General features: G+C 38.2%; 1 protein-coding gene across 1 annotated transcript in view; it reads right to left on the bottom strand.

Moving 5' to 3' along the window:
- Positions 1-406: 406 nt before the first annotated feature.
- The window catches only part of HAT1 (histone acetyltransferase 1), a 42,883-nt gene continuing 26,204 nt past the window's right edge, over positions 407-17,085 (bottom strand). The window contains exons 9-11 of the mRNA XM_045033132.1: positions 14,287-14,438; positions 11,786-11,902; positions 407-1,262 (exon numbers count right to left, since the gene is read on the bottom strand). Coding sequence (XP_044889067.1) covers positions 1,095-1,262; positions 11,786-11,902; positions 14,287-14,438 — 437 coding nt within the window. The 3' untranslated portion in view covers positions 407-1,094. The remainder of the gene's footprint in view (positions 1,263-11,785; positions 11,903-14,286; positions 14,439-17,085) is intronic.

Below are 17,085 nucleotides of genomic sequence, written 5' to 3'. Positions count from 1 at the left end.
TGGTCTGGTAGCATCAATTGAACTTGAGTGTTCTTGTCATCAGTTCAATTTTTCAAGTTTTTGTTCTGGCAAACTTTGCCAAAAAGTCCAACTCTCAGAGCTAAGGAGTTAACGGAAAAACTGGTAGTTTCTGAAAGCTGTGAGTTATAGGAGTTGGTTATGGGATTTCAGGTAAATACCATCAGAAGAGAGTGTGGAACATTAAATAAGTAACCTAAGCACACTGAAAGGAGAAGCTATGCTTCCATAGGCTAAGCCAATTGCTTAACCATTAATAGTTTTAAAACTCTTCAACAAAACACATAATAATATGTTACTGTTTATTAATGGTTTCAACATGAATTCCCTAGAGAGAAAATGACCATGGATCTGTTTTTGGAGCCAAATGTGAAGTCCATTTCTTCAAATTAGCATTCCATCAACAAATCTTTTCTACCACACTCAGTCATCTTTCAACACAAACATATTAAAAATTGCTAAAAAATCACTACTATTTATGTTTATTCCTATAGACAGGAGGGGATGAGGATTTGATATTGTTTAAGATGTGCTCAGGTCGTATGATGAGGGCCATGTAACAGTGTATGCACGAAGCAGGTCATGAACAGCAGAGGGCAGGAGAATGAAATAGAATTTTGTAAAGATTTTCTACTAATTAATGCAAACATTTCACGTTTGAAATAATTTGGTTTTATTTTTAACTTACCTTATGAACAACTGAACTATTTAAGAAGTCGCTAACAATCTCAATACTCTAGGCTACAGTGGTCCAATCTGCTTCATCTCAAGCCTCACTAAGCATCTGAACAAAACTGTACAGAAGACCCGAACACTTGCAGTGATAGTGCATCTCAGAATCTACATTCTTGTTTATTTAAGCAGTAAGTGCCCCAAAACCTAAGTACAACCATCTTTAAATCTACAACACAAAAATAGAAAATATTCAAAATGCACAGAAAAAACACACAGAAAAAGTCATCTTAAATGTGATTAAAACGTCACATGAGATTTTGCAATTAAGTAGCAATTATGGATGTGCTTCACAACACAATGTATAGAAATCTGCAAGTTTCCTGTACAGAAAGGTAGAATTCTCATGCCTGAGCAAGTCGTTCTAGGATCCTTCGGTAATCTGAAACAAGTTGCTGGAAGCTCTCTTCTAACTGTTCATGCTGCATATTTAGGTCTATTTGGTTCAACTGGTTCGTCAACTCCTCCGGTCTCAGACATCTTCTCATCTTGGCAAGTTCTCTTTGCTTTTTCTAAACAATTAAATAAACAGGTTTAAACATAATGTCATCACCTTTATTGGCAGATAGTTGTATTTTTAGAATGAAGTGAACAGCAGTAGAGTCTCAAAGACTTATCCAAAATTATATATTCCTTTTATTAGTATGTATTTCTTCCCAATATGTCCCTACTTTTAAACAAGAGCAATGGGAGGCTGGGTAAATTCTCCTCATAAAGCACTTTTTCCCTTGAAAGTCTAAACAACGAGGTACATAATAAACTAAAAAGGTAGTATCCAGATTTCTGTATTTTTTCCTGAAGCTAAGAGACTGGGAGTAGTACTACTCATTTGTTTTTTATGCCACACAGGTGGCTTTGTTTGTGTGTGGTGTTGGTTTGGTTTTGAAAAAAAAGTTATATTGACCTTAATTTTGGTAACCATCTGAACGGATACTACTTTATATATTACTCCTCTACCAGTATTAACCATGCCTATGTACTGTTATGCTGATCTTCCCATATAACTGATATTTCCCGCATAATCTATTTAACATCCACTAAAAACTAACTTTAACCACCCTTCCTCCACTACTTAGAAAATAATCCAAGAATAAGCAAGGAAGGCCTAATAATTATATTTGATGCAAAAAAAAATCGTATGTGGGTGATCAATATTTGGGAACAGCAGTAAAACACACCCACCCACACAAACACTAACAGAGGAGAATGATTAGTGGAAACACATAATGGGTCACTTGTTGCGCAATATAACAGACAAGAATGCACCTCAAAAATGTTTCCTCACTAATTGGTAAGCTCCTCCATATACCTCCACCCCATTACCCATCAATAAATTATACCTAACTACTACCAACCCCCTCTCCCCAAAACCTATTAGGAATTTAAAATACTGATTAAAGATAATATGGGATTAAGTACTTCCTCAACGCTGATGTTCTCAGTCCACTTCCAGTTAGGAAACTCAGGGAAATAAAGGAATTGCTATAGAGGAAGAGAGGAGGTGTCATGTAATCCAGTACCCTCTGGCCAAAGTAATGTGCTTCAGAGCAAGTGATAAACCCCCACAAAATGGACCTAATTTTACAATTATAGCATGAATGCAGACAAAAGAGAATTTCTGTCCCCAGCTGGTGGTCAGTTTGTGCCTAAACTGTACCCAAGCATTAAAATGCCTTTTGGTTTTTAAATTGCAGATGATATTCCTATGAATGTCTGTCTGTTCCTTTTATGAATATTAGTAAGCTAATGTCTCAATGCTACCAAGAGGCAGTCTATTTCCACAGGTTAATTATATGTTGAGAAAAAAACGTATTACATTTTAATTTAGAGTGGCCTCTTGTTCTTGTATTATAGGGAAAGGTTAAAAAGGAGCACTCAGCTGGCTCACTCTAGACCACTTGCTGTTTTACATACATCTCCTTTCTTGTACTTTCACCAACTTAATAGAAAAAATATTAAAGAGAAGGAATTCTTTAGGCTGACCTCGAGTAAATAGCCTGAAATGATGGGATGAAAATGAGCAACGGAAACTATAGGCTGAATAGCAGTAAAAATTAAAGGTCTGGAACAGTTTCCCAAAGAAAGCCCACATCACTTACATTGTTTAAAAACTAGACTGGACAAAGCACTCATTAATAGACCAAGAACAATCCAGCATCAGCAAGGAGGATGGACAAAGTGACCCCCCATTTTCCAAGCTCTGACTTCTCATTCATCTTTTTAGTCTCTCCTTCTATGGAGGCCCTAAACTAGATTTTCACTGCCTCTCTCTGGACCTTTTCCATTAGTGTCTGGGCGATGAAGACCAAAACTGAACATAGCACTGAAAGTGAGGCTGTATTATCAAATATATACTGGCATGATTTCTAGCCTATTCTTAAAAACAGCCTAACGTTATTTGAGCACAGCTGTGCAGTAAGAGGACTTCATTGAACAGTACACGTAGCCTAAGTGTGTTTCCTGAGATGTTAACACTAATTCAAAACCTAGTAGCGTACAAGAGCATTCTTGTTACTTTCAGTGTGTTTTGTCCTACCAATGACTACTTTGTACTTCATCAAAAGTTGCCCAATTCCTTAGTTTTGTTTGCTTCTTTCCAAGTTCTTCAAGTCCTTCCTAATTTTGACTCATGTCATCTACAAATGTTACCACTTCACTATTCCCCACCGCTTTTCCCACCACTAGTCCTATTCATGATCTCTGTTCCTATTAACCTCTTCTCCATCAAGACTTGGCTATTTATTTTCCTATCTCAATGAGTTCTTAATCTGTAACAGGGCTTTACCTCTTTCATAGTGGTTATCAAATTTTCTTACTGTCCCTTGGGGACGGTCTCTATCAGAAAACTTTTTAAAGTAAAGATTACAGTACTGTTTTTGCTATCACCACGAGAAGTTACCAATTCTGTAGCAAATGCGCTTACTCTATATGAAAGGAGCAGTAAGAAAAAGCTTAGTTTCCTGAACTTTCCACCTAAATAATCTTCTCCCAGCCTATCCCAATAGAAACAAATTGCAAGTATGTCAGAGCTGTCACAGCACTGTCACCTGTGTGTTGCATTTGTCTATGCAAGTAGGTCTAAAGTGGCACAGATGGGACATCATCTTCTCATGCTGCCACTCTGTTCTTCTTGGTAATACATTATAGACTAAAAGCTCTGACTTGGAAGCAGGAGTTAAACTGGGGGACTAAGTTCCATTCAGTGTTGAAAAAAGGGTCATCACTATTTTGGTCAGCTGAGCTCAAACATAATACTAGTTTCCACTGATATAAAGTGGCAGCATGTTGTGTCAAAGACACCCTTTCTGAGTGGGTTTTGAGTGTTCCTGTAGTAAGTTTTGGATATATCATCCATAGTGAGGGAGACAGTGTTCAATATATAGCATGTTAATATTCTAGTATTTGTGCCACCTGGCATTTGTTTTTCCAGTGGAACAGCACAATTATTTGTTTTTTTGTTCTTCATATTACCTCCCTACCACTACCAGTACTTTCACCTCTGGGATGGGAATAATTTAGTTTGTTAATGGAACAGTTTGCTAGTACCACACGCTCCTTGCACTGGCTTCTCCTCCTAAAATACTCTTTAGGACACTTTTCAGGTTTACTATATTCCATTCCTGTTTTTAAGATGTAATTACTCAGATGCACTGACCAATAGATAAATAATCAATATATGTCAGAGTGAGAGTGCGCCTGCAACAATTTGACTCCATTATACTTGCATGATTACTTTCCCACTGCACTGTCACTAGAGAATTCTGATTTTCACTTATTCCCCCTTATAAATTTTGTCCTGCAGCTTTTTCTGTATCTGTTAAGATTTTTGCACACCACTTTCATCCTCCTATTTTGTGGTGCTGGAAAGGATTGAACCAGTACTCCTTGCCTTTCTACAATATCTAATGGCCCATCACTTGGGTCATAGCAGTATTCATACACATTTTTCATAAAGGAACTAGCTACTGCAGTACACTGTTAGGATATTAATGAGTGCATATATCATGATTCCACAGATCTGTATCCTAATGAAAATACCAAGAAGAAACAAGCACTTATTGCTGTTCTTGTCTTTTCCTCAGCTATACATGGAAGTATATCAATTAGCGATTTTCTTCTAATCAAACGTGTATAGTTAAAAATCTAAATGCTACCAGAAGTGAAAGTATTGGAATGTCAGTTATTTAAATGTTCATGTCTGCAATTCAAGTTTGGTCAGTCTTCATGAGCCAATATTTTTACATTAGTCAACAACAGCTCTGTAAGGGCTGAGAAGTCAGAGAAAGCTGTTCCAGATAAAAGTTTCATGTGAGAAAAATATGTTTTGTTGAAAGCAAGTCATTCAGAATTGCAATGCTTTTAAGAGATGTGCTCAGTGTTTTTATCTCATTTGTGTGCATATGCACTTCTCATTTCTGCTTCAGACAGGACCACTGCTTTGTCTCTCCACCTCACAGTACCACCATTGGTATTTCTACAACAATAGTATCTAGCTGAAAAGAAGGTATTCATGCATCACCAGCACTACAATCACTGTCCTACATGCCTAGTACATTAGCAATGAATCACCCTTTGTGATGTCTATGTAATTATACCGTCTCTGGTAAAACAGAGAAGAAAAATTCTTAAGAAATTTCAGTCTCAAAGTAAAAGCCCTTCTACACACCACATATTGCTTTTACTGTCATTTCCCAGAAAGCAGAGAAAGATAACAATATTTTGAATCTTAGAGCCTTTCAAGTAGATCTGGGCTCCCATCCCATGAGAATTTTCAAGATGTCAAAACCTTTTCCCATACCAAAAAATTTAGATTAGAACTGAAACATTTCATTTTCATAATTTTGAAATGTTTACTTTGATTTAGATCTTTACATTTTACTATAAGGTAACAAATTTATAAACAAAAAGTCATTTTGAACAGAAAAATGGAACTTGCATTTCAAAACCATCAAAATGAGGTTTCAACATTTTTGAAATTTTCAAAAAAAAATCTGAAATGGGAAATTCGTTTAAACCATCTCTTTCCTTCAAAGAGTTTAGGTTTTGACAAACTGGCATTTTCTGATAAAAAAAGAATGTTTAGCTGAAAAATTCCAGACCCAGCTGCACTTTCAAGTTTTGTTTTTGTTTTTTTTTTTTTTAAAGAAAGGAAGGAGGGAAAACAGGTGCCCATTTCCATTCACCAGTTCAGACACCAGTATAACTGTTCAAGTTTTTTCAGTCTCACTCTTCACACTATTCCTTGCAGCCTCCAGGAAGCTGCTGTCAAAAAAAATTCAATCTCCCCTCACACCTACAATTTCTTTGAAAGTTATTTAATTTGAACAGTATCACCTATGAATTTAAGCCTAATATTACTCATTCTTAAAACATAATTAATTTTTCAGAAAGGCAGGAAGGTACTTTTATAGTGTAGCTGTACTTGGAAATAGCTGAAGTGGCATCATGAGGGTCCACGAAAGTTGAAGTTATTTTAAGATCAAATTTATTCATGCTTTTTATTTCTTTATAAGCTACCAAACTGAGATATTACTGTCAAGTTAAAGTCTTTCTTTTCTCATTGTCACCTGTAAGATTCTACATGCCAAATTCTGCCTTTACTTATACCTGTGCAACCGGTTACACCTGTGCAATTCGACTATGTTCACTGGTATTACACAGGTGTAAGTGAAGGGACAATTTGGACTGCAAATGAATATGTGTAATGTGACATTTTTGTTCCTTACTTGCAAGCTGGTAGTTTCCTACCAGTATATACTTAATCCAGCTCATAGCTGTTGTCACAAAAGCAATTCTCTAGAAGATTCGAGACACCAATTTCCAATCTATAAAGGCAAGAGGTACCTCAACATACTCCCAGTAGATACTTCAAAACCTTAAGCAAAACATATCCACATCTAACAATAAGAGCCCAGCAACAGCAATCAATAACAACTCCAAGGAGAGAATAAAATAATTGCTGGACTGGGTAGATGATCAATTTATAGTGAAAAGAATTGTTCCATTCTCCTACTATCATCAATCCACCAGTCCTGGCCCAACTGGAAATTAAACAGTAAGGAAAAGAATACAGGAACAAGAAAAGGGTCATCTTGCAGGACCCAGTAACAAAAAGCAGCATCCAACAAGGTTACGATATCAGTTTTGTAATGCTTAGTAAAAACAGCAGAAACAACCAGGTCACAGCCATGAAAAGCTTGTAAGATGCTGTTTCTGACGCTATCATGGGCATAGTTGGTTGTGCTCTCGAAGTGGAAGTTTTTCTGCTGATTGTGAGACCCAAACAATAGCAGAACAAACTCATACTAGCTATATTGGTCTTGATGCTTTGAGGCTTTTCATGATCTCCATAAAAAATGAAAAGGCAATTCTATCCGCAGAAAGAATTTTGTTCTGTCCAGATAGTCCTTTTTAGCCTTCTTAACATCCAGAAGATGATGGTGAAGCTCCAAAGGGCAACATGGATAGTTGGAACATAAGCCTTTGCGAACCCAACACCCTTGGGGGTGGGGGAGGAATGCGACAAGAACAACCCTGCAATACCTTGACAAAAGCTTTTTTAAAAATAATATTTTTAGGGTTAATGCCAAAGGGGGCACACCAGGCTGCAAGTGCAGAACAATACAGTTGTAAATCTTAGTTTTAGAGTCTCATCCAGATTTCAGGATAATTCTCCCAGATCCCTTGAGTAGGTAAGAGTCCAGAAAGTTCAGCTTCTTGGGGTGGGATATTCTTATCTAAAGTGCTCAGTACTAGCCTAAAATCTGCATGGACTTCAATGGGAGCAGAGTTAAGCTAATACAGAGTGCTTTTGAAAATACCACCCTTCGTCTCCAGGTTTGGGTGCCTGATTAAGCCCAAGTCAGGAGATCTCTGGTTACTGGGCAGCTTTAAGAGATCTTGCTTTCACATAAGAAAGCCAAAACCTAGAGTTCAGTAGAAAAGCCCAGTTCAGGCCAGTTTTCATGGCAACTTTGGCTAATGATTGATGGCATGAAGACACAGAACTTCCCACTTGAAGGAAAAGGTGTCCATCTTCCAGGCAGACTTCTGTCAGTGCTGGGAATAGAAACAAGAACATAATTGTTGTAGAAAAAGTTCCATCTTGGGGACCCCACAAGTTGGGAGGGAAGGTGTGTAAAACATGTTGGTTTAACTTAATTACTACTCTTTGGCACGGGCACTTATTGAGACATCCCTGCACATAACTGTCTGCTTCTTATGACGGCCTTTCAATACAAGACATAATCCTGATCACCTCTATACAAAGAGGAACTCCAAAGTGCCCCCACATCTGGCAACACTGCTTAGGGTCATTCTGTTGCCACAATCTGTAAGAATTTATAGATTCTAGGGAAAGAGTAAATTTCTTCAACACATACCAGATAAACCCAAATTCTGGTCAACTGATGCTCCAATGACCATTTTCCTGTGAATACTTTGGCCAGCACATCAGGGAGCCTAGGTGGGTACACCAGCTTCTGAAGCTTGCTGCTTTGGAGATCCTGATATGTCAGTTCCAAGAGTGGGTTCCCTTGGAACAAGTTGTTTGGGGAAGTAAATCATTGAGGAACAAACTATTTCTGCTGAAATGGGAGACAACAGTAGAAATTATTTTCTTATTGGTCTCATAACAAGAGCATTGATTGATGGATCCTGTTGCCATCAGGCATGGGTAGAAGGAGAACTGAAGAGATGAAGGGAACAATGCCCAGTAGAGAACAGGCCTACTAATGAGCCTGAAGTAGAGAGTAAGCATCCACAATGTATATGCAATGTACAGGGACTGTGCTGATACACTCCATGTCTATACATGCTGGGATGTTGGCTCCAAGAAACTTTTATAAAGCTGCCACCATAACAGCAGCTGTGGGCTGTACCTCCCTGCAGTTGGTGGACTGGGTACAAAATGAGAACAATTCCACTGATGTCTGGGAAGAAACACAATTCCACTCACTATTGCATGCTGTGTGTTGGTTCTGCAGGGCAAATAAGAGTTAAAACAAAAAATTATTCTTTTGACCAAAGTAAGCAGATCTTACTTTGAATACTCACATGGAGCACCTCAGCTGAGAACGTACTGTTTTTACATAGTCACCTTTCACAGCAGAATCATATTTTAAGTCACAAATCCTTCAGTGGTCACAAAACAAATCCTCTGCTTATTTTGCTGACAGTCTACTTCCATGCTCTTTTAATATCCTAAATAGAACACTTAAACAAAAAGTTGTAATTGAGTCATCAGCCCTCTCTCTGTGATCTCCCTTGGAGAAAGTTTTCTTTCCCCTTTTGATGCCCTACATGACTTCATAAGTAATCCACAGCCTCAACTTCAAACAATTATATTCTCCTGTTCATTTTCATACCAAATCTTTTGCTTTTTAAAAGAATTGTTAAGAAAAAAAGGAATATCTGTAATTATAGCGATTATATTCATCACAACATTCTCAACTTCAGCAGTCCCTTCAACTTGTGAACCAGTAAGAACAGATGTGGTATCTTAGTTCAGTATTTTCAACAATGATCTCTTTGTTAACATGGACAATTCTAAAGGAGTGAAAGTGTTAGAGTTTTTAGTTTTGATTTTCTGCACTTTCTTCATTAATCTAGGGGAGAGCTGTACGATGGAATAGGTCTATCATGAGACTGAGAGTTGTGGGTAGTCTGCAATATTCTGCACTTATACAGCCCTGTTCAACTGAAGATCTCATAATGCTTTATAAATATAAGACCTTACCACCAGTAAAAGAAAGGTATTAAGAGTGTAAGTTGTATACATCTCTGTGATGTAAAGATGAGAAAATGTTTGGCAATATGAAAAGCTGTTTAACAACAGGTTATAATTTGGAAAGTGAGGTAGGTACAAGTGAGTTAGTTTAACTGCAATTGTTTTGAGAAGTGGTTTTTGGAAACAGCATGACTGGAATTTATTCAACCACAGAAGTAATGCGCTTGTTATTTCAAACTATACTTATGACTGTAAGATATACAGCAAAACCTCAACTGTTAGTGAAAAAATGGGTATGCAAGGTGATCATGTTTCAAGAATGTGAAATGTGAAAACTAACTTAAAACAAAACTTATGTTAATTCAGTACAGAAAGGAGTATATGAACCCCAGCACACGGATTTAGTGAATACGCGAGGGGCTTCTGACAGGCCGAAAGACAACAGTATGAATAGGTAATAGGAACCATTGACCATGCTTCTGAGAAACTTTTGGTGGCTCTGGTGAATTGCCATGTGAAAATGTGTGTCTTGTATCTAAGGAAGGGATAACAGATGCTAGAGTAACCATCTGGAATTCTGTTTTCTTTAGGAACTCGTTTAGGTCCCTTAGATCTAAAATAGTCCAAAGATCCTCCTTTGCCTTTGGGATTAACAAGCCTCTGAATGACATGGGAAACTTCCTGTATGTCCCCCATGAGGAGAGACTGGACCTCCTGAATGCTCTCATGAGAGTGGTCCCTGAAGAGGGATGTGGAAGGGGGGAATTGAAATAAATTGAAGGGTGTATCACAGTTCCACTGTGCTTAGGACCCACTGATTTGTGATGACGACCACAGTGTCACTGGAACTGAGGAGACTGGCTCTGAGTCTGGAGATGGGGATACCAGTGACATCATTGCTGGCTTCCTCCTGGATGGAACCCTACAGAGAGGTGCAGCAACTGTAGCAGCCCCCAGTATTGAATGGTGGTTTGGGGTGAAGCTGGGACTGTAGGAGTGGGCAATTCCAATCCTGGTACCAGACAGGAGTCCTAAACCATGTGGGAAGCCAGCATCAGCAAGTTCAGTGACTCTCAAGCTACCTCAGAAGCCTCAGGTGTAGATGGTACTGGAAAGGTCTCCTGACTGTGGTATCCAAAGGTACGCCAACACTTCAGAGATTGGTCTCAATGGACCCTTCTTGGGCTCCAGAGTCAGCAATCCTTGCTGGCTTACGGAGTGTGTCTGGTGGTGCCTCTTTGTCACATCTCTGAATCCTTGCCTCCACTCGGTGCCTTAACTGTCAATTTTGAAGGCTTCGGGAGACTTACGTTGTCTCTTCTTAGGTACTGGTGACGAGGATCTGTCTCTGGACCCAGTCAGATCAGGAGACCAATTGGCCGTGCTAGGTACCTGTTCCGAGTGGGAAGGTTCCAATGGCGGGCGAAGCACAGACTCCATAAGCAGGTACTTGATTGTGGCAGTCCTGTCCTTTTTTGATCAGGGCTTGAACCATCTACAAATGTGACACGTCACTCACATAGGCCTCTCCTACACATTTAAGGCAGCTGGTGTGGGGGTTGCTCACTGGCACAGACTTTTATATGAGCAACAGGCCTTAGTGCCCGTAGAACAAGGCATTAGTCCAAGCCTGGTACACAAATGGGAACCGGTAACCCAATTCTAGAAAAAGAGACTCTGAATTTACTCTTATATCTAACTATGTACAAACACACTACATTAGACTAAAAATTAATAGTGCACGTACTATATATGCTAAAAGGGGGAAGATTTGTAAATACAAGGATCGAAGCTCCAATAATTGCTACTGCCAGTAGGAAGGAACTGAAGGGGTGTCAGGGAGCAATGCTGCCCTTGATACCCTGCATGCAGTGGCGCAAGGCACCAGAGGCTGCTCATGCTGCTCTCATGGATAACGCTGAGGGAAAAATCTCTGACAAATGTGCCCATGGCATGCACACACTCACAGTAGAATGGACATGTGCAATCATTTGAAGAAGAAACATATTATTTAAATAATGCAATACAACTGTTAGGTAAGAAATACCTCTAGAAATTTAAACTTTGTGGATATCTCAGATTTTAGCACATAAAGTAAAATGGGATCTTCAGCATGGCAGTGTAAAAAGATTCCACTAGACAATACAAAAATGCTCTATCTTTGTGCATAGATCACTTTCATGCTGCATAACTAGCAACAGTTGATTGGCAACATAACTGGCATCAGCTGTATTTATAGAAATGAAGCAAAAACCATGTTTGTTTAGTTCTGGAGTAAGTGTTAAAAGGCACTTAAGACATATACACCTTATATGGGCCAATCAATCTTTTTTTGACGTCCAACCTATAGCCTCTGGACTGTTCTGGATCACCCATGTCTGTTGCACGCAATCGGAGAATTTCATAAACCCGTCTTGTGTGTTGCTAATCAAAGGAAAAAAAAGGAGAACAGTATGAATAAAAATGTTATAATTTGCAAGCTTATTGCTGAATGATTTAAGAAATGAAAAGATGTGAAAATGCTACATGTTCAATTATTTTGCTCAAGATGTTACATGTATCATGAGAGATTCAAAGGGCAGTGACAAAGGCTTTGGCTACACTTGCATTTCAAAGTGCTGCCGCGGCAGCGCTTTGAAGCTCTAAGTGTAATCAAAGCGCCAGCGCTGGGAGAAAACTCTCCCAGCGCTGTCCGTACTCCACTTGCCTGTGGGGAATAACGGACAGCGCTGGGAGCGCGGCTCCCAGCGCTGGGGCTTTGACTACACTGGCGCTTTGTAGCGCCGCAATTTGCAGCGCTGCAGAGGGTGTGTTTTCACACCCTGCTGCAGCGCTGCAAATTTGTAAGTGTAGCCAAGCCCAAAGACATGATTTTCCTCCCCCCATCACTTTCTTACTTCTTTGCTATTTCCTAACTAACAAGTTTGGCAGCTCACTCAGTCTTCTACCAATGTTTCTTCTAAAATAATTCCCCCCAATGCAACCAATGCCTTTAATGCACCCCAGAATCCTTTGTACCAACTGCAGTAGCACTTCAGAAGCAGCATTGCTCAGCTGCAAATGATTCTAACACTTGGAGTCACAAAGGCATGAGCTGCACAGGAGTTCATCTAATTAATTGGCAGAAACCCTGCAGCCAGAGTTGAAAGACAGTTTGGGACTGGTCTGTTGGTGGGCAATTCATAATACTGTGGTTCCATTGCTAATTTGGAGCTGCTCCACTTGCTGCTTTTCTTTAAAGCCACCTCCTCACAGTTCTGTATCTAAGCATGGAACAGCAATTTTCAAATTAAACTATTTAGGAGATGGGGAGGGAGGATCGGACAAAAACCCCAAACCAGTAAAGTGGGGCAAGTCAAGGTAGTGATACAATTGTATTTAGCAAAATTCACAAATTTAGGAAAAAAAAATAAAAATAAAGATTCCTGTTGCCATTACACTTCTGTTGCATCTATTCTATAGCTTTTGGGAACATTGTTCTAGAGCAGGGGTCGGCAACCTTTCAGAAGTGGTGTGCCGAGTCTTCATTTATTCACTCTAATTTAAGGTTTCGTGTGCCAGTAATACATTTTAACGTTTTTGGAAGGTCTCTTTCTCTAAGTCTATAATCTATAACTAAACTATTGTTGTATGTAAAGTAAATAAGGTTTTTAAAATGTTTAAGAAGCTTAATTTAAAATTAAATTAAAATGCAGAGCCCCCTGGACCGGTGGCCAGGACCCGGGCAGTGTGAGTGCCACTGAAAATCAGCTCGCATGTTGCCTTTGGCACGCGTGCCATAGGTTGCCTACCCCTGTTCTAGAGGAAAATGTTTTTGTCAGTCCCTAGAAATAATGGGCAATGAAGCATTATTTAGAGGAATAGAGCAAATTTCTGGTTATGTTAACGGGTTTTATTAACTTTTATTAACTCCATTTATTAACTTAAGAAATGAGTTAAGAAATTTCTTAACAAAAAATGAATAGTTTAATAAAACTGCCTCCTACTTCTTAAAGCCTCACAAATCTACAACAAAATATGTGCAATCAAGTTACATATTGTCAGAATTTAAAAAGAATTTATTCTGCCTTTATTGTATGTTCTTTAAATAGAGATGGAACCTTTGATACGTTTATTATTTCTACATGTTTAGCTAAGTTTTCATTTAAATATTAAATATTTATCCATTCAAATGTAATGTCCCATAGACATGCAAGAAGTCTGCACTCTGCTCTCCCCTTACACCACTATGTAGTTTTCATATGTAAAATACAGGTACACTTTTCTTTTTTTACTTAGGTCTCAGTATTTTCAAAGACTTCATAAAAAACAGAGGTTCAAATAAATCCGAGTATCCAGAAAAAGTTAAGGGAAGAAACAGAGTTCCTGCAGAGATGCTAAGCAACTCTGCAGCTCCGCTTCTGCAGTTTAAACACTCCATAAGGAGCTTACCATCAGTCTTCACTTCTGCAGCAGCTTAGAATCTGCCTTTTAGTAGTTTTTTCTACATTTCAGTATTTTATTATATATCCAATTAAACCATATTTTATTTGTATAAACACACTGTTCCTCCTAGTCAAGTCTTATGCCAAAATACTAATGGTACCGTACCAAAGCATTGTAGGAAAGAAACTGTTTTTTCTAAAAACATAGTAAGCTATGAAATGTTTCATTTCCAAATGCATTCCAGAAATATGCTGCATGTAAACCAGGAGGTGTGTGTTAGAAACTTGAAGAGCAGAGAAACTGTGTTTGTGAAAACTTTTGAATACTAAGCACTAGATTTGATTAAATTAGGTCTGAGTATACCTATACAGATTTTAAAATACCTTATTTATTTTCAGTTTCTGTTGAGCCTCTGTCACCATTTCTTGACTGAATCCTTGCATTAGCTTCTCGGGGGAAAAGCAAGGCAGATCTTGGCAGAGCTTCACAAGTACAAAGTCTCTGAGTTTCACATAGTTTTCAGATGGATCTTCAGCTGGAAAGAATACAGAACTATACAGTAACTATGAACTTTCTGTAATCTGTTCTTTTTTTCAAGCATCTAATTAACTGATATTTTGGGAAACTTACTAAAAGTAAGGACAGACAACATCTGTAAAACACAGAAACAAAAGTATACATAACTGTACTTCATTATTCACCCATATTTTGGGTACTGCCATAATATAAACATACCTAAATAAGACACGTTTAAAAAAAGATCACAGTAGGCCAAAAATTCTTAAAATTTTGTTTTAAAAATATATCTAAAAGACTTAGTATACAACGTCCTTACACATTCAGATATTGTCTAATATAAATTCTCTGTTTCTTTTTCTGAGGTTAAGACTAATTTTATATCTAACTCTCCTTCTATCCCATAGAATCTATATTGTATGAGTTCAATGGGTGATTTTTCTTATAAAATCTGTTGTAATATGTAAGGCACTAAAAGGCGGGTTGGACCAAATATTAATCTCAGTTCTTCCTTGCTTTAAACTCAGTGGCATCTGCCGCCCAATGCCTGGAGTATGACAATTTTTTGTGATTTAAAGGTGGTTCTTATAGTACAAGTCATAGGAATTGGATAACACTGAGTGAAAATAACCGCCAAAATATACCAATTATAAATGTCAGCTATAGAAAAATAATAAAAGCTGCACAGAGATGAGAACCATGAAATGGCCAAGACAGCCAACAGCTGGTGTAAGGAACGCACCGGTATGTTACCCTAACCGCTCATGGAGGTGAAGTTATGATGTTGGTATAGTAGGGCACTTACATCAGTGGGACAGAGCTGTAATGTGTACACTGATATAATTAGGTTGATGAATGATGCCTTATGTTGACCTAACTGTGTAGTGTAGACCAGGCCTCAAGTTGTCAAAAAAAAATTAAAACGCTATCTACCTAACAACAACAACAAATATAATCATAACAGCATTGGGTCTGTTTTCATTATACCTCAGGATATGACAGGGTATTCAGGCAACTATAGTGATAGAGACAGGAATACACCTACTCCATTTCAATGAAGGATAGAAAACGGAAAAACCTCCTGTGAGATTCTAATTTAAAAATGACTCACTGTTAGTGATATTTTATTTGGAATCTGATGGTCTATCATGATACATGCTTCTCTGTAAGCAAAAGGAGTTAACTCTATTCAAATCATAGTTCTGTAGAGCTACCGGGAGTAGGAAGTGGGAAGGAAACTTAAAAAGACATGAATCAGCTACAATGCAAACCAGCATGAAGTCATTTGTGCAGACTTATTCCCACCTATGAACTACTCAGCAGGAAACGTTTACAAAACCATTGCAAGCAGCTTTTACTCCCTCACTAAACCTTCATAGACAGGTCTTTGACTAAAAGTTTATCTGAAAGAAACACTGGGCTCCCCAGAGCCTGGGAGCTGCTTTTGATCTTTAACCTGGGGAATTCAGTGCTACAGGAAGCCAGATTCACATAATAATTGGATTTTTAAAAGGGTTGATAAATGTCTGACCATTAACACTCATGATTTAAGGATAATCAAGTGTCATGCTTCAGGGCATAAACTGACCACATAAACAGGGTCAAGACAGAATTTTTCCATCACACATACAGTACTGCACAATTGGCTAATTATTTTCTTGGCACAGAAGGGGAAAAGGCTTCTGATCATTACAAGTGAAAGTATATCAACTTGGTGGACTAATGGTCTACATTTGTATGGTGAGCCTTATGAGCCTATCCTGCAAGGAAGGCAAGAGGATATGCAGCAGAATTAATTTTGATGAAAAGGAAAAACTGGAGACTGATTTTTAAAAAGGACAGTAAAAGTGAAACTGGTGAATTAGAGTAAGACAAAAAAAGGTGGAAAATTCCTCCGTAATGAGCACTGTTGGAAGTACATTTCACTTACGTGGGCCAGGACTGCAACTTAGAATTTGTCTTCTGTGACTGAAACTAAATGTAGGAATGGACTATTCACAAAAAATGCCAAGTCCAAGTAAAATATATATGCAAGCTGAAGACAAGTTAACTGCTTCCAACTCACTCCAACCAAGCAACAATTTTATAAATCCACATTATCTTGTGCTTCTCATTGAGTTTGAGGCCCCTTCCTTGCCCACCTTATAACTTTAGATTCCATCTAATTTTCATAATTTCCTACCCATCTTATGCCTGTCCAGCCCAACTTTTCCCTAGCAGTGGCAATGAGAAATGAATGAAAAGATGAATTTCTTTTTATATACCCTTTAAACGCTGTGTAGAAAGCACCATGGTTCCTAGCTGATTATTCCACAGGGCAATTTAAAATCTGTTTTGGAACAGTTTCACTGGGTCAGAACACATACCACACTGTGTACACTGAGACACAGACTAGTCATCTGCCTTTTACATCCTGGTTCCGTCTCTTATGTAATGCTATGCTGAATACTTTGTGTCAAATGTTTCATTTGCTTTGCCATAATCAGATTTATTGGATCATATGAAAGGTTTTGTTGTATAACTAGAAACCACAGCATTTTACATTAACAGGAAATTAGATATACATTTTACATAACAGTTAAAAAAAAAAAAGTTTGTGTTTGTGATGCTTCAGTGAGGTTTCTGTGACTTGCATTGAAGTTCAGAGACCAGATATCCTATATGTA

The sequence above is a fragment of the Mauremys mutica genome, chromosome 10 (assembly GCF_020497125.1).
Source record: "Mauremys mutica isolate MM-2020 ecotype Southern chromosome 10, ASM2049712v1, whole genome shotgun sequence".
NCBI lineage: Eukaryota > Metazoa > Chordata > Testudines > Geoemydidae > Mauremys > Mauremys mutica.
The sequence above is the reverse complement of the archived record's forward strand: the minus strand, read 5'-3'. Positions and strand labels throughout refer to the sequence as shown.